This window comes from Podarcis vaucheri (genome assembly GCF_965113315.1).
Source record: "Podarcis vaucheri genome assembly, chromosome: Z".
NCBI lineage: Eukaryota > Metazoa > Chordata > Lepidosauria > Squamata > Lacertidae > Podarcis > Podarcis vaucheri.
Window position 1 is genome coordinate 51,084,553 of NC_138758.1, and position 23,820 is coordinate 51,108,372.

The 23,820-nt window shown below is 45.0% G+C and overlaps 1 protein-coding gene across 1 annotated transcript in view; it reads left to right on the forward strand.

The window, feature by feature from the left end:
* CRB2 (crumbs cell polarity complex component 2) overlaps positions 1-23,820 on the forward strand; it is a 76,215-nt gene that overhangs the window by 13,041 nt on the left and 39,354 nt on the right. Inside the window, exons 2-3 of the mRNA XM_082208780.1 lie at positions 10,062-10,754; positions 16,926-17,121. Coding sequence (XP_082064906.1) covers positions 10,062-10,754; positions 16,926-17,121 — 889 coding nt within the window. The remainder of the gene's footprint in view (positions 1-10,061; positions 10,755-16,925; positions 17,122-23,820) is intronic.

Consider the following 23,820-nt stretch of genomic DNA (forward strand, 5'->3'; position numbering starts at 1 on the left):
GATGGGAAATGGAAAGTAAAACCATATGAGCAAGTTAAGGAGTATGTGTATGACTGGCTACATCACCTTCAAGTTAGTGAGATGTTCAGAAAAGAGGCCAAAGACAGAGGGTATGCAGATAAAGACTCAAAATTTCAGACGGAAATTATAAATAATGAGGTGAAAACAATATCTAAAATGTATAAGATGTTGCTGGATTGGAATTTGGCAGATGAAGAAGTTAAGACAGTAATGATTCGATGGGCTAGTGATGTAGGCCATGCTATACAATTTGAGGACTGGGAGAATTTATGGAAAGAAGGTCTGGATTTTACTGCGTGTATGACGGTTAAAGAGAACGTCATGAAGATGTTCTACAGGTGGTACATAACACCTGCGAAACTATCGAAAATGTACAAAGTAGACAGCAAATGTTGGAAATGTGAAAAGAAGGAGGGCTCCTTTTACCACATGTGGTGGGAGTGTGGGAGGGTGAGAGAATTCTGGGAAGAAGTCTATGTCGAATTAAAGAAGGTGCTAAAGTATACGTTTATTAAAAAACCTGAAATCTTTCTGTTAGGGATGTTAGGGAATGAAATAAAAAAGAAAGACCATAAGTTTGTTTATTACGCACTCACAGCAGCAAGGATAGTTCTTGCCCAGAAGTGGAAAAAAAAGGAAATGCCAACAATAGAGGAGTGGAGATTGAAGTTATTAGACTACGCGGATTTAGATAGATTAACAGGGAAGATCAGACACCTAAGAGACCAAAAGTTCATTAAGGATTGGGGGAAATATGTAGACTATCTGGAATATATTAGTAAAGGTCAAATAACGTTAAGGGGATTTAGAGAAGCACTGTGAAAGACTAAGAGGTATTGTTTAAGGAAAATAGAGGAAGAGGAATGCGTAATGACAATACAAACCAGGCAATGTGTAATCTTGATTTTGACTATGGAAGATTTACGGACGAGCTGAAGGAAGTCCAGAAAGAGATGACAGAGATGACAATGTTAATTTGATAGGTAAAAAATTCTTTTTTATTGTGTATATTGTACACTTGTTTTGTGCTTTGTTGCTATTTTTCTTTTTTTCTTATGTCTGCTGTTGTGGTCTTTTTTTTCTTTTTCTTTTTCTTTTCTTCTTTTTGGAAAACTAATAAATATCTATATTGGAAAAAAAATAATAATTTGTGCTTTCTGAAACAATACACAAGGTGAAACACAGCTACCCTTCAAAATTCACACTTCTTCAAACACCGCAATGTCCAGCCAAGTTGTAAAACACACCTACACCCATATGCTAGAGTAATGTGTGCCTAAAAGTACATAAACTAAATAAAATCACATTCAAAAATGCATTATATTAGGTCAAATTACAAACAAATATGTATTGGAAGCAGGTGGCGCTGGGTTAAACCACAGAGCCTAGGACTTGCCGATCAGAAGGTCGGCGGTTCGAATCCCTGCGACGGGGTGAGCTCCCATTGCTCGGTCCCTGCTCCTGCCAACCTAGCAGTTCGAAAGCACGTCAAAGTGCAAGTAGATAAATAGGTACCACTCCGGCGGGAAGGTATATGGTGTTTCCGTGCGCTGCTCTGGCTCGCCAGAAGCGGCTTAGTCATGCTGGCCACATGACCCGGAAGCTGTACACCGGCTCCCTCGGCCAATAAAGCGAGATGAGTGATGCAACCCCAGAGTGGGCCACGACTGGACCTAATGGTCAGGGGTCCCTTTACCTTTATGTATTTATTAGGAGAAAGTAGCACTAAAATGCTGATGAATTTTCATTTGTGGTTGTTGTTTTTTTAAATCACAAATAGATGTGGAGTACTAAAACTGAGAGATTTGCTCATCCCTATTCTACAGGCGCCTCTGAATGGCTGCCTGGAGCTCTTAGGTCATCATGCCTACCATGTGGTCCCTGAGAGACTGTGCAGCAAATAAGCCATTTAAGGTTTTATTTCTTTTAATAGTGCTGCATCAGCAGAGCATTGGGGAAACAATGGCTGTGAACAGGCATGAAAGCATGATGCTCCCTTCAGAGAAACTTGTTTGCTCTCTTCCACCACTGTGGCATCTTTGACACTGAAAATCAAGCCTCTTAGAAATCTGGCGTCGAGCTAGGTGAAAGGGTTTCCGTGTGAAGTGTGGCATTCCTGAATTTTATCTAGTAGCAATGCCAAAAAATGTGCTTGTATTCACTTTTCTCAGTGAAATAGTGTTGTTGTCTCCCACAACCCCTGCTGCACCTGGGGGTGGAAGGGGAATTGTGTGGAGTGGCGGGACTTGACATCTTTCCGCAGGGCCTGCAAGACAGAGCTGTTCCACCTGGCCTTTGGCCAAGGCACAGTCTGACCCCCTCCTTCAGTAATCCCCAAAGATCTCTAGCCCAATGGTTGCCATAATATGATTCTGAATTGATTCTAGAATGAATTGATTTTAGAATGTATTTCAATTAATTAACTGTGATTTTATGTAAACTGTGCTATTTTTACTGTTGTTAGCCTCTCTCTGTCCTTCTTTGGCTAGGGAGGACGGGATATAAATAAAATTCTATTATTTATTATTATTATTAATGAGGCTCTATGGAGATGTATCTGATGAGGCCTGTTTAGTAGGGCCCTGGTTGTTTTCTCCTGCTCTGGAGGGCAGGATCCGAGCAAATGGATTCTTGTTACAAGGAAGGAGATTCCAACTAACCACCAGGAAGAACTTTCTGAGAATAAGAGCTGTTTGACAGTGGAAGAGACTCCTTCAGGAGGGGATGGACTCTCCTTCCTTGGAGCTTATTATTATTATTACAGTGGTACCTCAGGTTAAGTACTTAATTCTTTCCGGAGGTCTGTTCTTAATCTGAAACTGTTCTTAACCTGAAGCACCACTTTAGCTAATGGGGCCTTCTTGCTGCTGCTGCGCCGTCGGAGCACGATTTCTGTTCTCATCCTGAAGCAAAGTTCTTAACCTGAAGCACTATTTCTGGGTTAGTGGAGTCTATAAAGCATATGTAACCTGAAGCGTATGTAACCCGAGGTACCACTGTATTATTATTATTATTATTATTATTATTATTAAATTTTATACCCCGCCCTCCCCAGCCAAGACCAGGTTCAGGGAGGCTAACATTGGTTTAAAACAATTGATTGAAATACAACTTAAAACAAAAACAAGATTAAAATACAACATTAAAATGCAGCCTCATTTTAAGCAGTGGTTGGATAGTCAACTGTCATCTATGATTTAGTTTTGTTCCTGCACTGCAGAGGGTTGAACTATATGACCCACAGGGTAGCCTTTGCAGCTCTACATTTCTATGGTTCTGTGATTGTGTGGCTGCAGTGGAGATCATATCTGATCAGAGTGAAAGGATGAGGTTGACACACCGAGAGTCACTGAGCTAGTTGCAGACCTGGGCAAATCACGCAGCCCTTCCTTTATAGCCTTCCTTTCTTTGCTTGGTCCTCTTTCCAAGTGTGATAGAAACCTTTGCCATTCTGGCCTCAGCACAAGATGCAGAAACTGATAACCCCAATACTTGCAGCTTCCCCACTGGAATTTTAAGTGGGGGGTTGGGTCATCAAGGAGGGGGCTTATCAGCAGAGCTGTCTGGGAGAGTATGAAGAAGCAAGTATGGTGTGCATGGCTAATGTTAGAGTGACATTTAAGGTACCAGTTGGACACGGGGGTCGGAGCCACTGCAGAGCCCTGTGGCCTCAGAGGAGGGTGCTTGGGAGAATTTAGTTTCCCCCCAGATTCTTAATCATGAACATAGCTTGTCTTGGATATAAAGGGCATTTGGAGGGAAATCAAACTGACATCCACCAGTAGTGGATGCAATCTAACTGGTTGTCTTTCTGTCCACCTGACTCCCCCTCCCTCTCAATAAACTCCTGCATGCGACAGTATCTTGTCCCCAATTACAAACGCACAAACGCACGCACACACACATATATATGAACATCTCTCTGGTGGATACCCAGCTTTAGCCAAGCACCTACTAGAGCAGGCAGGCGGGGTGTGGGATGGGGAGGCAGATTTCATGGTACAAGAAAATGATAGCCATTAGCAGCTTAACTCCCAAGGCAAACAGAGGCTTGGTGATATCCATTGCAACTTCAAATGAATAGGTGATGTTCATCATGACCTCATCACAGGGAAGAGAACCCCCCCCCCTCTCTCTCACACACACACACAAACACAACCACAGCACCCCACCCCACTCCACTTCCTTTAAACTGCAATCTCAATCTTGATCACCCCACATGGCTGTTTATATTTTAAAGGAAAGCAGAAAAACACTTGTTAAATTAATTACATATTTAAATACCATCCAGTTTAGCCCCAGTGCCTTATTTTTTCAGCATGACTTTTTTGATGCTCTCCCATGACATTTGTCTGTGGACTTCTGCTGCTTTTTGCTCTGGTTTTTTTCTCATTAATTTTAGTCCTCATGTAGTGCTTCCCTTAATTATAACTATTGTTTTGAACTTTTTTTCTTTGTGCCCTGAGAAGGACTGAAAAATAAATCAAAACAGTACACATCCCCCTTGAGTCTGTTGCCTTGCAAAATGGTCTCGTAGAAGCATAGAAAGGATCTCAAAGGTCTTCTTGTCCGTGGTTTGAATCTGTCAGTTTAGGTTTCTTTCAGTTCCTCATTTTCCCACATTTCCACATTCAGTTTACCACATTTCCAGATCAGTTTATAAATGTTTCTTTAAAGTTCTCCCCAAAATTTGTCAGCGTTTGTTACCTGCCTTTGAATGTACACATTTCTGCATGCAATTTTCCTAACAAACATATTGTTGCCAGCAGTTTCCGATAATGCCTTTCTGTATGTTAGTCTCAGAAATATCACACATGTTTTATGCACACTTAACTGTAACATTTTTCTGGATGGAGAACTGCACCACAACATTCAGAGAAATGCAAAATTTCTAGGAATACCTGTGTTTTAGGTTGCATATTGTTTTGGGAAATGTAAATCAGATAGATATGCATTAGGAGGTGAGAATCCCCCCCCCATCCATGCATAACCTTGTCTGACCCCCTCTTCTCCTTCCCGGCTCAGTGCACTGAGAGCATCCTTAACAGAGTCCGTTGAGCTTCTGAAGGGTCTCCTCCTGTCTAGCCAAAAAGCTCCTTTGCAGCTTCTGCCCATTTACTCTCACACTGCCCCCCAGAGGAACCAAAAATGAACCCTCTTCATCTCCTCTCTGCCACGCATCCCTTTAATCTTCTCTTCTGCAGGCTAAGCTCTTTCAAGGCAGCTGCGGCCAATTTCACACCATACAGGACAACACTCTAAACAGTCATATGGCTCCCCCCAAAGAATTATGGGAACTGTAGTTAGGAGTTGCTTGCACTCCCTCTCAGAGCTACAATTTTCAGAGTGGTTTAGCAATCAATCAGTCCCTCTTCAAGGGAAACTCTGAGATTCAGTCAGCATCAGACTGAAAGTTTGTGTTAACATTAAAGGGGAAAATTATCACATCTTACACAGAATCCCATGTCAAAGCAATTTACTTAGCAAGACCTCTGTAAATGTGATGTCCAGACTCACCCCCCAGGTGGGAAAAGGAGGGGTGGGGGGGAGAGAAGTGTTCCGCTTATGCTCTTTAACTGTGGCTGGCTTTGAAGTTTATCCTAATCAGTTCTCCCTTCTCAAATGTGCATGGCATTCGCTCTGGCAGAAGGTAGTGGGATCCTCCAGTGCTGTTTTCTCATAAAAACGTAGAGCAAGAGGTCAAGGTGTTGGCGTTCCTTGTAGACCAATGATTGCAGCATCTGTGCAAGACAGTTGTCACTTTTCAGCAGCTAGACATTGGGCATTATAGACTGATATATCTTTTCAGTTGTTATAAAATGTGGCGATGTTTTAATTATTATTTTTGTCAACTTAGATGTTGTATAGTCTTCCTGGATTCCTTGGGAGGAAGAGACAGGGGAAACAAAATCAAACAAATAACAATAATTTAAAGGAAACCAGACATTCCTGCAGTCCCCACACATTTAAAAAATATTTTATGTGTTTGCCTTTATAATATATCCCAGGGAGTTTCACAATTGAAAATTACAGCAAAATACAATTGCACAATTAAAATTCTACAGGAGAAAAGAATTAAAAGCGCTTTTCAAATTTATCACATATTTTAAACCAGACGCTGGAGTTGATCACTCATCTACAGTGTTGATAATATGGTCTCATTCCCCATCTGATCTGTGAAAAAAATAACCTGACACACACCTTTCAGTGGCAGAAGAGCATCATTCGCTTTGCGAAAGGTCCCAGGTTCCACCCTCAGCCTCCCCCAGTAGGACCACTTCCTGAAACCCTGGAGCGCTGCTGCCAATCCCTGTAGGTCATAGAGAAGTAGGCTCCTCTCCTGCTGCCACCCGTTCAATTTCTGGTGGTGGTGGCACTCTGAGAGGGACTCAGCAGAAACAAATCCTGTGCAGATTGATGCAGCAGAAGGTGGCTACACATCACATCCCTAATGCAGGAAACTTCCCATCTCTGAGCCGTTTAAGGAGCAGCGGCTAATTGTGGCATTGTGCCAATTATGCATGGTACGTATTCATGGCACTCATTAATAAAATAACAGCCTGAGCCCATAGGCCAGACCACTTCAAAGGCTGAAAGCAGAGTTTATGGAAAAGGGTGAGTTCTCGGATGCAAACGTCTCATTGCAAGAACAAAGCAGGGCATTTATGATGTGACTTTATTCATTGTGTTTTATTTATGTATTTCCCATGGTCCCTGACAGTCCTCAGTGCTGCTTCCCAAGAGAGAGGCGTGTATGTACATGGCTGTGCAACTGACTTTGGATTTGCAGGGTGTTGTGTGCCTAATGTAGAGACAAATGAAGAAGCTCTTCTCACAGGCCCTGGATGTGATCTTTGGTTATGGTTGTGGTTCTGCTCCCTGCATGGTTTCTGCAGGGTTATTGCTTGTAGGGCTCTACCTTGAGTCACACTGCCCAGACCTTAACCAATACATCTTGCACCCTGTTCTGGCCAGAGCTAAACAAAACTAGATCCAGTCCAGGACTCAGCCTGCAACCTGTTTAACAGCACCAGAATGTGTGAACAAATAGTGCAGTTTCTCTCAGCATTTGCACAATGCAGGGGTGAATTTTAGCAGAGGCATTGAACCTGTTCGTAGCAGCAGCAGCAGCAGCACCTAAAGCTGTGGAAAGCATACTTTTCCTACCCAATGAATAATCATAATCAGACCTGATATCTGGGATTAGGGCTTGCAACTAAGAAGATGTGAAGTGGGGGGGCAGAGGTGAAGCAACCTGCTCTGGTACCTGGAGCGACGGTCATCCCAGGGGCATGACGCGTGGCCCGAGGGCGTGGCATACCGCCCATGTGGGGTGTGGCGCACCTCAGGGGGTGCCGCCGATCGGGGGTCGGCATTTTGTCACCCCGCCCCTTTGGAAGGGTGGACCGTCCCCCGTCCCCCCTTAGACTGCCCCGGGGGGAGGAGAGAAGCACCCCTCTGCTTTAGGAAGGTGAATCTGTGCCCTGACTGGTACCAGACTTTGATTTGCTGGCTAGTCCTACTGCCTCTCCCTTCCTGAACCATCCTGGTTGCTGGAGGAGCAGTTATGCATCGCCAAAGAGAGAAAATGTATCATCGGAAAGGCAGATTAGCCCATGCAGTTTTAGAAAGAACAACGTGATTTTGACAGAAATGCAATACGTCTCGCCCTAGTGGGGAGGACTGTGACCAGGCAAGCTGTGGGCCTGTTCAGTCTGCTGACGCTCACCATTGATGGGCAGCTGCAGGCAGGCCTGACTCAAGACAGTTTGGCACCTGAGCAAACCATAAAGTGGTGTCCCCCTCCGCACCAGGGAGGAAGGGGTGAGTGAAAATCTACATCAGGGAAAAGGGGGGGAGGATAAAGATCTACATCAGGATCTGCTGCCCTTGTGCACCTGCTGCCTGAGGCAGTTGCTTCACCTTTCCTCATGGGTGAGCTGGCCCTGATCTCTAGGGCTCTAGATCTTCAAACTGGGCTTGGAGTGGGCAGTCCTTCAAACAGAGAACCGCCTTCTGTCAGGTGCCTGTGGCCACCTGCATCCAGGTGATGCCACTGCAGGCCTCTCTGGCTCCAGCCTTCACCCAGCAGGAGGTGTAGCTCAGCACCTGCTTGCCCACCTGTAGCTGGGGGTCCTTTGCAGGCGCACCCCACCCAGCTATGTCTGCCGTGGCAGCAGCAGCCAGTGCCTTTTGGGGGCAGGCCTGTTCGAAGCGCTTCCTGGCTGCTCATTAAGAGAGGCATGCCTGCGCTTCCCACTCTTAATTGCCACAGCGGATTCCAGGCATGTTCCGTCATTCCTGTTTTTTTCTGCCTGAGCGGGAATTCAAGAATAAAAGGGCTGATGAAAAGGGTGCGCTGGGCTGTGTGGAGCGCAGCACATTCCCCAGCGTCACATGGAGCTGGGCTGGCGGGGGCGGAGGGAGGGATGGAACGGAAGCCTGCATCCTGGAAACCCCCCCACCCCTGGGGTGAAAGGTAGCTCATGGAGGAATGTGGCTTGAAAACAGGCAGGAATGGGGGGGGGTGCGCACGTGCATGAAAGGCTAAGCATCTGCACAGGCAACCAGGAGGGTGGCACACTCGCCACACAGTTGACTATGCAGACCATCTTTGGGGTGACGTGGAAGTGTCAGCAGGGCAGACAAAGGGAGCCCTTCAGCTCCTCCTCTCAAAAGAAGGGGCAGTGAGGGTTTGCAAAGCCCCCAACAATGAACGAAGACAGTTTAAAATGTTCACGAACATCCTCTCCAGTGAAAGACACGTGCATCCCACCGCCTCCCCCACTTTTTGCCCGGTGGTGATCCTTTTACATTTTGCTGGATTAGGGTTGTCACTCTTTGCTTTTAGTAATGTTTTCAAAAAATTGTTTTGACATTTTTGTGTCGTATATTTATGGTTTTGCATTCCTGGTTTTGTTGGATGTATATGACATGCGGCTGGAAAACCACTTTGGTGATGGTAGGGAATGCTTAAAAAGTGTTATATAAGTTTATTAAATAAAAAAAATTCATTAAGGATCTGCTTACTATACCACCCACCCACAGATCCAACCTGGAAGCTAGCCCTCTCCTCCATGAATTAGTTTAATCCTCATTTAAAGCTCCATGAATTAGTTTAATCCTCATTTAAAGCCATCCAAATTTGTGGCCATCGTTGCCTCCTGTGGGAGCGAGTTCCACAGTTTAACTGCTGTGTGAAGAAGGACTTTTTTTATCTGTCCTGAATCATCCAACATTCAACTTCATTGGATGTCCACATGTTCTAGTGTTAGGAGAAAGGGAGAAAAACTTTTCCTTATCCTCCCTCCATGCAATGCATACTTTTATAAATTTCTATCTTGTCATCTCTTACCATTTTTCCAAACTAAAAAGTCCCAAACGATGCAACCTTCCTTCGTAGGAGGGCTGCTCCATTCTTTTGACCATTTTGGTTGCCCTTTTCTGAAGCTTCCCCAACTCAACAATATCCTTTTTCAGGTGAGGTAATCAGAACTGTACAAAAGCAGCTCAAGTTAGCATACCCATTTCTGCCCCCTCCCTGTTTTGCCCTCGCAACAACCCTGTGAGGTAAGTTAGGTTGAGAGAGCATGACAGGCCCAAGGTCACCCAGTGAGTAGGGATTTGAACTCTCACCTCTATGCCACACAAAGGTCAGAATCATACCCTTGTCTCTACAAGTGGCATGTGTAGCAAAAGGTTTATACCTACTCTCAAAAATACAAGTCATCGCATACAGGAATCCTCCTGGAATTTGCCATTTTGGTTTTGACCCTTTGGACCCTCTTCTCTTGTCTCCTCCACATCTTTGACCTCACTCGCCTCTTCCCCCACAAGCCACTGCTACCAGCGCTGCCAATAACTGCAACGTAGGCATTTGCCCAAATGCTACTGGAGACAGCAAGAGGCCAAGCTCTCGCTGCCCCAGCCCTTCCCTAGAAAATGCTCCCCACCAGGATTTGCAGCACATTTGCACACTGCGCCAACACCTGCTGTCCAGCTGCCTCACAGTTGCCTTTGCCTCCCCTCCCCGTCTCCAGGGCTTGTCTCCTCTGAGCTGGTCAGCATCTGCTCCTCATCTCCATGCAAGAATGGAGGCACCTGTAAAGACTTGGAAGATGGCTACAGGTGCCTCTGTCCCCAGAACCTCTCAGCCCATGTGGGGAAAGACTGCGAGTACCTCTACGACGTGTGTGCCGGGCACCCCTGCCTACCTGAGTGGATCTGCCGCGGGACTCCTGGACACCTGAACTACACCTGCCATTGTCAGCCCGGCTTGGCAGGTCTCTCCTGCAGCAGCGAAGGCGAGGTGTGCAAGAGCAGCCCTTGCCTGCAGCCTCACTTGCAGTGTGTGGAGCTGCCTGGTGGGTATGGCTGCCAGTGCCCGAGCGGGGGCAGCTGCCAGCCTGGGCCTTCCCTTTGCTCCAGCCAGCCCTGCCGCAACAACGGCACCTGCGTGGAGAGTGCTGGGGAGTACAGCTGCCGGTGCCAACCTGGCCACAGCGGTGCCCACTGCGAGGAGGATGTGGGCGAGTGTGCCTCTAGCCCGTGCCAGAATGGGGCCATCTGCCTGGACAGGGCTAACGAGTACAGTTGTTTCTGTGTGCCTGGCTTCCAGGGCTACCGCTGCGAAATAGACATCAACGAGTGTGCCTCCCGGCCTTGCCAACACAACAGCACCTGCCTCAACCTGATGGACCACTATGCTTGCCAGTGCCTACCTGGCTACACAGGTACTACTTCCAGCTCATGCTTTCCAGGTTGGGGGCTGTATTCCTTTGGGGCAACTGCAGGGGGAGGGGCACATGCCAAATGCAAAAGTGGGTGGGTCAACAGTAGCGCATTTTACCTTTGCGCAGGAGGATGCAACTCAAAGAGGCAGTGGGGCATGGCCAGTGAGGCTTATGGCCTTGGGAGGGTCCCAGGGGCCAGGCAGGGAAGCTTGGAGGGCCACATTCACTCCCCTATGCCTGAGGTTCCCCCAGCGCACTAAGGGCACTTCATGTGTCACCAGCATCTTCCCACAGGATCACAAGTGAGAACATATTCCTGTCTATCTACTTAACTTATTTAACTCACCATGGGACCTTTGGGTGAAGGGTGGGTAATTAACAGCAGCAACTTAGTTCTACATGGATGGTGGTCCTGGGATGATGGAGCAAAGAGCAGGAGGCTTGTCATAGAGGACATCTGTGATCAGAAATGTCTTTGGTCCCAGGTAGCCAATGTGGTGACTCCTGGAGAGTAGATGTTGTTGCTGGACTACAATTCCCATCATCCCATGCTGTCTGCTGGAGCTGATGGGAGTTGTAGCGCACAGCACCCGGAAGCCCCCAAGTTGGCCATCCATCCCTGTTGTGACTACTCAAGCCAGCCAATATCTTAAGGATGGGCAGTTCAAGGGGCTCTTGAATTCCTTTCTACAGCTCAGATTGTTCTGTGACACCAAACCATCTCCAAGGGCCCTGATTCACTCCCCACTTGCCAGCTTTGTGCTGAGGCAGCTCCCACAAGGGTCTTTTCTCAGTGTCTGCACCCCCACCTCTGCTATCAGGGTGGAATCCAGTCACGAGTGCCCCCGCCTGTACCTGGTACCAGCCAGCACGCAGACGCTCTTCCTGACCTTGCTCTTCCTTGCGGAATAAACAGCAGGGGCTGTTACAGGAGTTACATTGCTGTGAAGGAATGTCAGGGTGACTTGCTGAAGATAGTGGGATGGGACAGGGTGGGTAGGCGGGGGGGGGGGGCTGCAGCAGCATCAGATTGCACTTCTGCTGGTTCTCAGTCACACACACCCTGCCCCCAGTGGTGTGGGAGGCAAGCACTTTCTTGGCAGTGAAAAGTCTGCTCTACTCAAGGAGAACGACGAGAAGAGAGGAATCTGAGAAAATTGAGGGGGGGGGGGGAGAGAAGAGAATGAAATTCCATCCATCTTGATTTCACTCCCTTTAAGTAGATTCCTGGTTTCCACCTTTTCTTTCTCTGCAACCCTCCCACAGCGACTCAGGATGAGTAAGTAGGGGTTTGAGAACAAAAATGAGTAAGGATGCCTGGAAGGTACAGAAGCAAACGTGGCAAATGCTTTAAAAAACAAAGGACACCTGCCCACCCCTCAGCCACTTTGGATCATCAGATTCAAAGACCGTGTGGTGTAGTGGTTAGAGCAGGGGGTTCTCAGAGGGTGTGGCAGGAGAGGGTGGCAGGTACGGGAGGAAGAACCAAAGACAATCAAAGAAGCATTCAAATATTTCTGTATTTGTAGTTTATCTATCTATCTATCATCTATCTATCTATCTATCTATCTATCTATCTATCTATCTATCTATCATCTATCTATCTATATCATCTAATTTGCAGAATACAGTGGTGCCTCGCAAAATGAAATTAATTCGTTCCGCGAGTTTTTTCGTCTAGCGAATTTTTCGTCTTGCGAAGCACGGTGTCGGAAAAGTTTTGGAAAAGCTTCAAAAATCGCCAAAAACCTCAAAAAAGGCTACCACACCGCGTTCTATGAGTTGCTCCTCGAAGTCAAGTCTCAACTGTATTAACGGTGTTAAGAAAAAGGAAACAAACTTGCAAAAAACGCAAGACGTTTTCGTCTTGCGAAGCAAGCCCATAGGGAAATTCGTCTTGCGAAGCAGCTCAAAAACCGCAAAACCCTTTCGTCTAGCGAGTTTTTCGTCTTGCGAGGCATTTCGTCTTGCGGGGCACCACTGTATAGATAGATATATTTTCAAAAAAGATAGCGCAGTATAACCTAAATCACAGGGTTGTTGCAGGGATTAGATGAGGAGAGGGACAACCATGTACCCCACCTTGAACTCCTTTGGAGAAAAAGGTGGGGTATTAATGCAACAGACAGACAGACAGACAGACAGAAAGAAAGACAAAAAAGGCAGCCCACAAAAAAGAAGCAACAAAGTTTTCACCAACCTAGTGCCCCTTTGCCAGATTGGCTCTATTAGTTTGGGGCTGGCAAAAGTACAGCCCTTCTGGCTGGAGCTGATGTGAGCTATAATAATAATAATAATAATAATAATAATAATAATAATAATAATAATAATATATTATTTGTACCCCACCCATCTGTCTGGGTCTCCCCAGCCACTCTGGGTGGCTTCTAACAAAGATTAAAAATACATTAAAATGTCACACGTTAAAAACTTCCCTAAACAGGGCTGCCTTCAGATGTCTTCTAAAAGTTGTTTATTTCCTTGACATCTGATGGGAGGGCATTCCACAGGGCGAGCGCCACTACTGAGAAGGCCCTCTGCCTGGTTCCCTTTAACCTCACTTCTCGCAGTGAGGGAACCGCCAGAAGGCCCTTGGAGCTGGACTTCAGTGTCCGGGCAGAACAATGGGGGTGGAGACGCTCCTTCAGGTCTACTGGACCGAGGCCGTTTAGGGCTTTATAGGTCAGCACCAACACTTTGAATTATGCTTGGAAACATCCTGGGAGCCAATGTAGTCCAAAGCACTTGGAGGTCACCAAGCTGGGGAAACTGGCTTTCCATCCAGAGATGCTGGGCTGTACCTTTCGTCAAGCCTGCCGGGGAGGGGCAGGAAGCATTGGGCAAGAGTGGTTCTCAATGCCCTTTTGTTGTCCAAGCTTGGTGCAGCAGGCGGGCACTGAGCTATTTTTAAAGCGGATGTTATCACTATGTTTCAAATACCTGAATGGCCTTTGCAAAGACGAAGGCAAGGACTTGTGGCAGGGCCCCAGGAGGCAGGTCAGTGGTGGAACTTTAGCTAGAGGAGAGTTGATTGTGCTTGACTATTAGGAGGAACAAGTGGAACCAATTTACATGGGACAGGGGGTTTCAGGCTGAGTCTGGATGGACATTTGTTAGGGATTATCCAGCAATGGATTTATTCAACTCTCTTGATTCTGTGGCCAAACTTTGCATCTGTCATAGGAAAGTGTGTGTGAATGTGAGAGGGGGGTGGGGGGTCATCCAAAGCCTGGGACTTGCGGGGGGGGAGGGCATTGTTCCCTTGATGCTCCTCTCTGAGCATTGTGTAGTTAGACTTGCAACATGATGATTAAAAATATTTGCATATCTGATATCTCAAACGAGGCAATTGCTGCTTGGATGTGAGGCAAACAGCATTTTGAAACAAATGCGTCCAAAAATATTCAGACCCACAAGCTTAAATTTGGCTGAAACGTAGCGTGATCTGGCAATGGCAAGAGAAGGTGTCCTTTTGTAGGGCCACCTCCTCCCTGGTGACTGAAGCATGCTGTGTGTTGACACCTGGCCATAGCCTTGTCTGACATCCATATGCCACCCAGTCACACTTCGCATGCCCCCACAACAAACATGGGGTTGTGGCCACGGACATTTGGCCAGCATGCGCTGAGCCTTCTTTGGCAAGATGGGATGCAACGAAGTTTGCTGAATGTTCGACAGCTCTTGATCCGCCAGATTAGGGGGCCTGCACATTCCTTGTGGATTAAGCGTAGCCACGACTGCTGTGAAGCAGAACTCTGCCAGAAACTAGCATTAGGTGAACTGGCAGGTGCCAGCACAGAGATGTATGCTCAGGCCTGATGCTAAACCACAGCAGCTCATGATGCCAGAGACAGGGCAGCCTACATCAGAACCCCTCTTATATTTTGTGAGCCTTCCCCCAAGCCTGCAAATAGCTGTTTCTGTGCAGCTCCTTAGCGGCTCACTGCTTAGGCTCACTAGGTCTGCAGAAGCATCTAAATGGTTGCTGCCTTGCAATGGGTAACCAAAAACCTCAGGAAGTGTTTCTGGAAAGAACAGGGACCTATTTTCCCACCTGAATCACCCACCTGATTCCCAGTATTGGTTGCAACACTTGTTCAGTCATGGTGGAGATTAGAAACTGTGTTGGTGTATGTTATTGTATCATCATCATCATCATCATCATCATTGTTATTTCCTGCCTTTTCCCCAAGATCGGGACTCAAGGCATCTTACAGATAAAATAGAAGCAGCTAAAAATGTAAAAAGAAAAGCAACAATGAAGAAGCGATTAAACACAGACACTCAATCACACACATTCACATATAATGCATTGGGCAGTTTTGTCTTTCACACACTGCTTTAATATTCTTAATGACTGCTTAGACAAAAGCACTATTTTTAAAGAAATAGTAATGAAATGCATTGATTTATAAGATTTTTATTCTGCTTTCTCAGTAAACTGTGGCATATTGCAAAGTGGCAAACATAAATACTAAACAATATTCAGTGAGCAATTCCAAAAGAACTCACTGTTAAAAAACCCAATAAACTTAAAAATAGCCAGCATATGAAAAGAGTCGGCTTAGAACCCACATAAAACCACAACCTAAGCAAACAGATGTTGCACCAGAGTCTCTGCAGACCAATTAAAACATTTCTATAAAACAGCCAAGACTTAGGGCTCATCCAGAATTCCACTTGTCCTGCCGCTTTGCCATGGGAAAACCCAGTGTTTACCTCTGAATCACAACAAATATCAATCAAGTTTTCTCCACATTGATGTTTGCTCTGATTTAGTGCTAAAAAGAAGGTTTTCCGGGGGAAAGCAGAGAGGCAAGGGTGGAGCCTACAAAGGACAGGACAAGCAGAAAACTGCTCAGACACATGCTTCCTAGACAACATGCGGAAGTGTGGACAAGCCCTTAGTGTGTTTTCAAAGCCATCTTAAAGTTTGGCCAGGGTGCATCTTACCTCATTATTGAGTTGGGGGTTCAGAGGGAAAATAGTAAGGCCTTGAAACAAAACCTCACTTTATTGCAACATCACTAGACTGGGGGGAAAGTTCCACTCAGCAGCTACAACTAGGAGAAAACTACAGGAGCCCAATCAGACCCCATAGCACCCACTTAACTCCTACACAGCTCCCATCTCATTTGGAGTTTATGGGGGGCACCCTCGCTTCTGGATGGACATCCCTCCTGGCAGCAGAGAGGTCCATGCTGGGGTTTCCAGTGCACTCAGACTGGAGGCACCACCCACACATAGCATGTGTGGTGTGGCTCCCTGAATTCCACCCCTGCAACAACTTGAGCAGGTCAAATCCTCTCTTAGGCTCAGTTTCCCACCTTTGAAATTGGAGGTAATGGCACAGTGCTGAGCTGGCTTGGCCAGTGAAGGGGCATTAGAACTTTGCTCTGGAGGAAGGGTCCTAGTTCAGTGGTGTCAGGTGCTGTTGTGGTTGCTCGAGAGTAAACAGCCAAGACTCCGACCTGTCTTTTCCAGGCTTTATTCTTGGTGCAAACTATTTACAGTGAAGAGCGTTGTAAGTTCATGTCTGGCTCAGTCACTAGCAGAATCTGGGAGCGGTCGGTCTTTGTACCTCCCCCAGCATAAAAGTCGCCTCACCCCCAGCCTTTTCTGCCCCTCCCTGCGCCGAAGACTACTGCGCAGAATGGGCGCTGGCAGGGGCGTACTTCCCGCCTCTCTGGTTTGCTCAGGCTCGGTGTTGAGGCTCCCCCTAGCATCCCCTTGTCCCTGCACCTCCTCTCCACTGGAGATGGGGCTTTCCTCCTCCCCGGAAGAGGAACTGCTTCGCAAGATTTTCGGAGGCTCCCTATAACACAACTGCCCTTCCATCTCTCTCGCCTCTGAGCTGATGGCAGTTCCCAGACAAGTGGCACAGCACCTGCTGCCAGATTCGAACCCTGGCCTCTCCTGTGGGGTGGGGTGGGACTTCTGCCTGAGACTCTGCAGAGAGCCACTGCCAGTCAGAGTAAACAATACTGATCTAGATGAGGCAGTAGTCTCACCCAGCATAAAGGTAGCTTCCTATGTCCCTTCAGACTTCTTGGGCTTCTGTTCTCCTGTAAAGTGAACAAGAAAGTAAAAGTTCCAAAGCACTGAAAAAATTGAATGTGAGGCATGTAAATATTCCTGTCAGTTCACCATTCTTCTGCTCTTCCAACCAAGGTGTGAACTGTGAAGTGGAGGTTGATGAATGTGAGTCGGGCCCTTGCTGGAACGGCGGCACCTGCAGTGACCACGTTGGGTTCTTCACCTGCTCGTGTACACCTGGGTATGAGGGAGCAGAGTGTGAGGTGGACGTCAATGAGTGCCAGAGCCACCCGTGTCTCAATGGCGGAAGATGCCTCGACCTCATCAACAGGTGAGTGGCTCTGGCTTCACCCACCAGGATTTGATATCTCTCCCATTATCTCCCAACCCTGCCCCCACCAGCTTATCTACAGTATATACCATGGTTTCCACAGATGCATTTGTGGCTAAATTGCATTTGCAGAAAAGAAACTGTCTAAACTCAAGAGTACAGTATAATAGTAATTCTTAGTATTGCCACTGCAACACTAGCAATTCAACAATTCATTTAAAATATAGCAGAAGAAAGTTAACTGAGTGTAAAGCTTACTGTTAGATCAACTGATGACACTCAAAATGTTGCCCCCAGGGCTGAAGGTATTATTCTGGGACATTGTCAATTGGGAAATAAAACTTGCTCTGTGATAGAACACCTGTTTTCCATGTAAAAGGTCCCAAGTTTAACCCATGAAATTTCCAGGTAGGTTTGGGAAAGACTTCTGTCTGAAGCGCCAAACAGCTGTTTCTTGTCATTGCAGATCACACTGAGCTAGAAGGTGCCCAGTGGTCTGACTCAATAGAATTATAGAATGGTAGAGCTGGAGGGGACCCCAAGGGTCATGTAGTCCAACCCCCTGCAATATAAGTAAAATGCAGTACAAGGCAATATTTAGCACCCCCTTTTTATACCTAGACTCAAAAGCCCAGAAAGGTGTCACTGCTCATCTGCCAGGACCTCTACCATGAAGGTTCCTGCAGCAGGAGGGTGGGGCATGGAAGGGGGCATCTCCCACCCCCTGAGGGCAAATGCCATCTCTGTCTCCTACTAAAGTTCTTATTTTTATTTCCAAGAGATCTAGATTGTCATCCGGTTTGTGCACAGACTGGATTACTTGCCTTACCTGCTTTTGATGCAGATGATGCTGGAGTGGGGACCATTTTTATTCTCACACAACACATCAGAAGAACTTTCTCAAACAGTGGACATAGATGAGGAACCCCTTAAGATAAATGAATTCCAGTCTTCAGGGGGAGAATGACATAGTTTACCACCTCCAGCAGAACAGGGAGACCCTGAGGTTTGCACGCAGGTGGCTCTGCGGGTTAAACCACAGAGCCTAGGACTTGCCGATCAGAAGGTCGGCGGTTCGAATCCCCACGATGGGGTGAGCTCCTATTGCTCAGTCCCAGCTCCTGCCCACCTAGCAGTTCGAAAGCACGTCAAAGTGCAAGTAGATAAATAGGTACTACTCCCGCGGGAAGGTAAACGGCGTTTCCGTGCGCTGCTCTGGTTTGCCAGAAGCGGCTAAGTCCTGCTGGCCACGTGACCCGGAAGCTGTACGCCGGCTCCCTCGGCCAATAAAGCGAGAGGAGCGCCGCAACCCCAGAGTCGGTCACAACTGGACCTAACGGTCAGGGGTCCCTTTACCTTTAAGGTTTGCAGTAGTACAAAGGTGATGGTGGGGAAATCACTCTGAATGGCCCCATGGGGGCTGAGCTTGTTCGAGGTCTGTGGAATATTGAATGATTCTCTGTGGGGTGGGGGTGGGGGAGAGAGAAGGGGAAGCTGGCAGGAGGAGGCTGGGAGGGCATGCATGGACTCCTCAACAGCAACAGTTTATGCTGCGATATTTTGTTTCAGGTAAGTATGGAGGGAAATTCAATTCAGTTCTCATTTATAGGTGAAACTCCCTAATTCACACTTTCCGATACAATTTGCAAACTGAAGTTCACAGTAATGTGAGCAAGAATGCTTATGCTTTGGGAAAGTGTCCCTATCAATGCATATATTACTGAAAATAGTATTCAAAAATATGTGTTATTAAGGGGAACTGCTTTGCAAAAATGTATGTTGTGGGCAAAATTCTATTCAAAAATATGTACAGTAGCTGAAATCCGAACTGATGGAATTTCATGAAGCCCTTTTAAAAAAATACAACAAATAAATCAATCTCAAACTGATGTGGAGATGTGGACAACTGAATTTCAGGCTGGAAAATTAAGAAATGGAGAGACACAAAAATGGGCAGGTGCACCCCTCCCTAGTTGCAAGTCCCACTTTATTTGGAAGGATGACCACTCTTGAGTTCTCAAGAACTGAAATGTGGAGTTGCATGATGTAGAAGACATAAGAACCTAAAAAGACACTGCTGGGCCAGACCAGTGGCCCATCTAGTCCAACGTCCTGTTCACCAGATGTCCATCCAGATGTTGCAATGGGAAACCTGCAAGCAGGATCTGATCACAAGAGCGACACTCTCCCCTCGTGTGGTTTCCAGCAACTGGTATTCAGAATCTGCTGTGAAGGCAGAGCATACTCATTGTGGCCACTGATAGCCCTCTCCTCCATGAATTTGTCCATCCTAGTTGGTGGCCATCCCTGCCTCCTGTGGCAGGGAGTTCCATAATTCTTTTTTTTGCATTTAGATATTTATTAAGGTTTTCCATTAAAAAAAAAAAAAACAACACCAAACATATCCATTTACATATCACATAGTTTGTCTTTTTTTGACCTCCCACAACTTCTCTAGCAATCATTCGTAGTACAAATCTTATCTTCACATTCCTTTGTTACAATATTTCCATTATGTTTTATATTTCTGATCTTATTTACCTTCTGGTAATATTCCCTATTTTTCACAAAGCTTCTTTAAGACACACTAGCGTTGTACCCTCCTCACATATATTTTTCAAATACTCCGTAAATTTCCCCCAGTCCTCAATAAATCTATGGTCTTTTTGATATCTAATTTTACCCGTTAGTTTGTCCAGTTCTGCATACTCAGTTAGTTTTGACCTCCATTCTTCCAGATTCGGGACCTCTTCCTGTTTCCACCTTTGAGCTAACAATGTCCTTGCTGCGGTGATCGCGTATTGAAACAGTTTGCTGTCTCTCCTACTTATATCCCTTCTTGTTATCCCCAGCAAGAAGGTTTCTGGTTTCCTAGCAAAGCTATATTTTAGCATTTTCTTTAGTTCATTGTATATCAGCTCCCAGAACCCCCTTACTTTTCTGCAGTCCCACCACATATGCATAAATGATCCTTCTTTCTCCCTGCATCTCCAACACTTATTACAGGTCTTGTACATTTTTGATAGTTTTACTGGTGTCATATACCACCTGTAAACCATCTTCATTGTATTTTCTTTTAGTGTGACACATGCGGTAAACTTCAAGTTCTCATTCCATATTTTTTGCCAATCATCCAAATCTATGTTGTAACCTAAATCTTTGGCCCACTGAATCATAACTCCCTTCACCTCCTCACCCATTGTGTGCCATTCCAACAAAATTTTGTACATTTTAGAAATTATTTTACAGTCGTTATTCACAATTTCTATTTGGAACTTTGAGTCTTTTTCTTTATACCCTTTTTCTTTCTCATCCTTTTTAAACATTTCATTTATTTGGCGGTAGTGCAACCAGTCATAGACGTAATTTTTTACTTGTTCATATGGTTTTAACCTCCACTTGCCCCCTTCCTTCCCCACCAAATCTGCATAGGTGGCCCAATCACTTCTCATATTAATTTTCTTAACTCCCATAACCTCTAACGGGGATAACCAATGTGGAACCCCTGGTTCCAATATATTTTTGTACCTGTCCCAGACTTCCAGTAACGATCTACGAAAAATATGGTTTTCAAATGAACCGTAGCCTTTCTTCTTTTCTTTCCAAAGGCGCGCGTGCCAACCAATCCTGGCATCAAATCCTTCCAGATCTAGGAGCTTTGTATTTTTTAATTTTATCCATTCTTTTATCCAGCAAAGACATGCAGTTTCATAGTATAACTTCAGATCTGGCAGAGCGAAGCCTCCCCTTTCTTTTGCTTCTGTTAAAAGTTTATACTTAATTCTCGGCTTTTTGCCCTGCCAGATATATCTAGATATCATTCTTTGCCATTCTTTGAAAATCGCCCCTCCTTTTAAAATTGGTAACATCTGGAAAAGAAACAGCATCTTCGGTAGTACTAGCATCTTAATCATTGAGATTCTTCCCCAGAAAGACAATTTTAGCCTATTCCATATTTCCAAATCTTTCTTAATTCCCTTCCACACCGAAACATAATTATTTTGGAACAGATCAATGTTCTTTGGCGTTAACCATATTCCCAGGTATTTCACTTTTTTGGCGATTTCTATACCCGTTTTTTGTTGCAATATTTCCATCCCTGTTTTTTCCATATTTTTAGCTATAATTTTAGTTTTTTTCCTGTTTATTATAAAGCCTGCCACCTCTCCAAATTTTTCAATTTCTTCCAATATCTCTGATGCGGTATCCAACGGTTCCTCCGCCAGCAAAACTAAATCGTCGGCAAAGGCTTTAACTTTGTATTGATTTTGGCCTACTGCCACCCCCTTTATACTTTCCTTCTTCCTAATTGAGTCCAATAACACCTCAAGGACCATGATGAGTAGTAGTGGTGACAATGGGCATCCCTGTCTAGTGCCTTTGGAGATCTTTATCTCTTCCGTAATCACGTTATTTACTATTAACTTCGCTTTTTGCTCCGTATATATCGCCATTATCCCATTGAGAAAGTCGTTCCCCATTTCCCTCTGTTCAATGTTTTTTAGCATAAAATCCCATGACACGTTGTCGAATGCTTTTTCGGCGTCCACGAACATCAGCATTGCTTGCTTCTCATTCCTGGCAGCCAGATATTCGAGAATGTTTATGACATTTCTCACATTATCTCGCATCTGCCTGCCTGGAAGGAAGCCCGCCTGGTCTTCGTGAATAATTTCTTGTAGAACCTTTTTTAATCTTTCTGCCAATATTCCTGTAAACACTTTGTAGTCCGTATTTAGTAGTGAAATTGGTCGGTAATTCTTTACTTGGGTTAAGTCCGCTTCTTCTTTCGGGATTAGAGTTATAAATGCTTCCTTCCACGTCTCTGGGATTTCTCTCTCCTTTAATATACTGTTCATTACCTCTCTCAATGGTTGCAATAGGGTTGTGCCCAATTCTTTGTAATATCTTGCTGTAAAGCCATCCGGTCCTGGGGCTTTTCCTTTTTTCAGTTTTTTAATCGCCGCCATCAATTCTATTGTATCAATTGGGGTGTTCAGCCTTTCTTGTGCTTCTGTCGGAATCTTTTGCACCTCCTTCTCTTTTAGGTATCTCTCTATTTTCCTCCTATTATTCTTCTCTTTTCTTTTATACAATTGTCTATAAAAGTCCAAGAATCCTTTCCTAATATCTTTAGGGTTAGTTATCTCCTCTCCTTCCACTACAATTTTATTAATTGTATTTTGCTCTTTCCTTTTCTTAGTCTGCCACGCAAGCCATTTTCCTGATTTGTTTGCAAATTCGAAGTTCCTTTGTTTCAATTTTTTGATGTTCCATTCCACCTCCCTGTTTATCATCATTGCGAATTGAGTTTGGAGAGCCTTGATACTTTGTTTAATTCTTACATTGTTTGGTTTCTTAATCAGCTTTTGTTCATTTTCCATAATTTGTTTTAAGATTTCTTTCTTTTCTTTCTCTCTATTTCTCTTTTTGATTGAATTCTGTTGAATAAAGAAACCTCTCATTACTGCCTTTTTTGCGTCCCAGACTGTACATATTTTCGTTCCTTTGTTACAGTTGTCTTCAAAATATTCTTTCAATTTCTTCTGTGCCTCCTGGACCACCCTTTGATCGTCCAGAAGGTAGTCGTTCAGTCTCCATCTGAATGTTCTTTCTTCAAAGCCTTTGATTTCCACTTTAATGGGACTATGGTCTGAGATAACTCTCGGTTGTATTTCCACTTGAAGGATTCTTGGCGTTAGTTCGTTTGAAATCCAAATTTGGTCAATTCTTGACATTGACTGATTTGGTTCCGAATAGAAGGTAAACTGTTTTTCAAGTGGGTGTCTTAGCCTCCAGATGTCAATTAAGTTACAGTTTTTAACCATTTCAAAGAAGGTTTTTGGTAATTTCCCTTCTTTCGAGCCATTATTTCTCAGTCTGTCCATTTCTGATGACACCACACCGTTCATATCGCCCATCAAAATCATCTTCTGGTCCGCGAACTCCAACAGCTTTTCTTCCAGATTCTTAAAGAAATCAGTCTTATTTCTATTAGGCGCGTAGATCCCGACTACAATTATTTTCTCGCCTTGCCAAGTAATTTGAATTGCCATGATTCTTCCATCCTCATCCTTAAAAATTTGTTGGGCCTCAATCTTACTTTTTACATATAATATCACTCCCCTCTTTTTCACTTTATCTGAGGATATGAATTCGTTTCCGAGTCTCTTATTAATCAGAATTCTTCTGTGTCTCTTTGCGACGTGTGTCTCCTGCATGCAAATTATGTCTAAGTTCTTCTTTTTTAACAGTTGGTCCACCTTATTTCGTTTCTTCTTATCGTTCAGTCCGTTAATATTCCAATTCCAAATATTTAAAGCCATAATATTTCCAATTAGTCAAATTATTCAAAGAGTTTTCCTAGGCTGTTACAATCTTTCTTCCTCTTCCTCTTCGCTCTCCTCGGCCTCCTCCTCTTCCTCCCTTTGCCCTCCGTCTTTCGTCCTTTCCTCTACCCCTCCTGCTGCTCCTTTAACTTCTTCTTCTTCCTCTGCAATAAGTTCTTTATATTTTCTCTGAAACTTACCTATCTCCCCTGGACTGGTCAGTCGGTGTCTCTTGTTCTTGTACATGAAGGAGATCCCTTCTGGGAATTCCCATTTAAATTCTATACTGTTCTTTTTAAGCATTTGTACCAGTGGTTTATAGGGGTCTCTCCTCTTTAACAATCTGATTGGTATGTCTTTGAATATGATT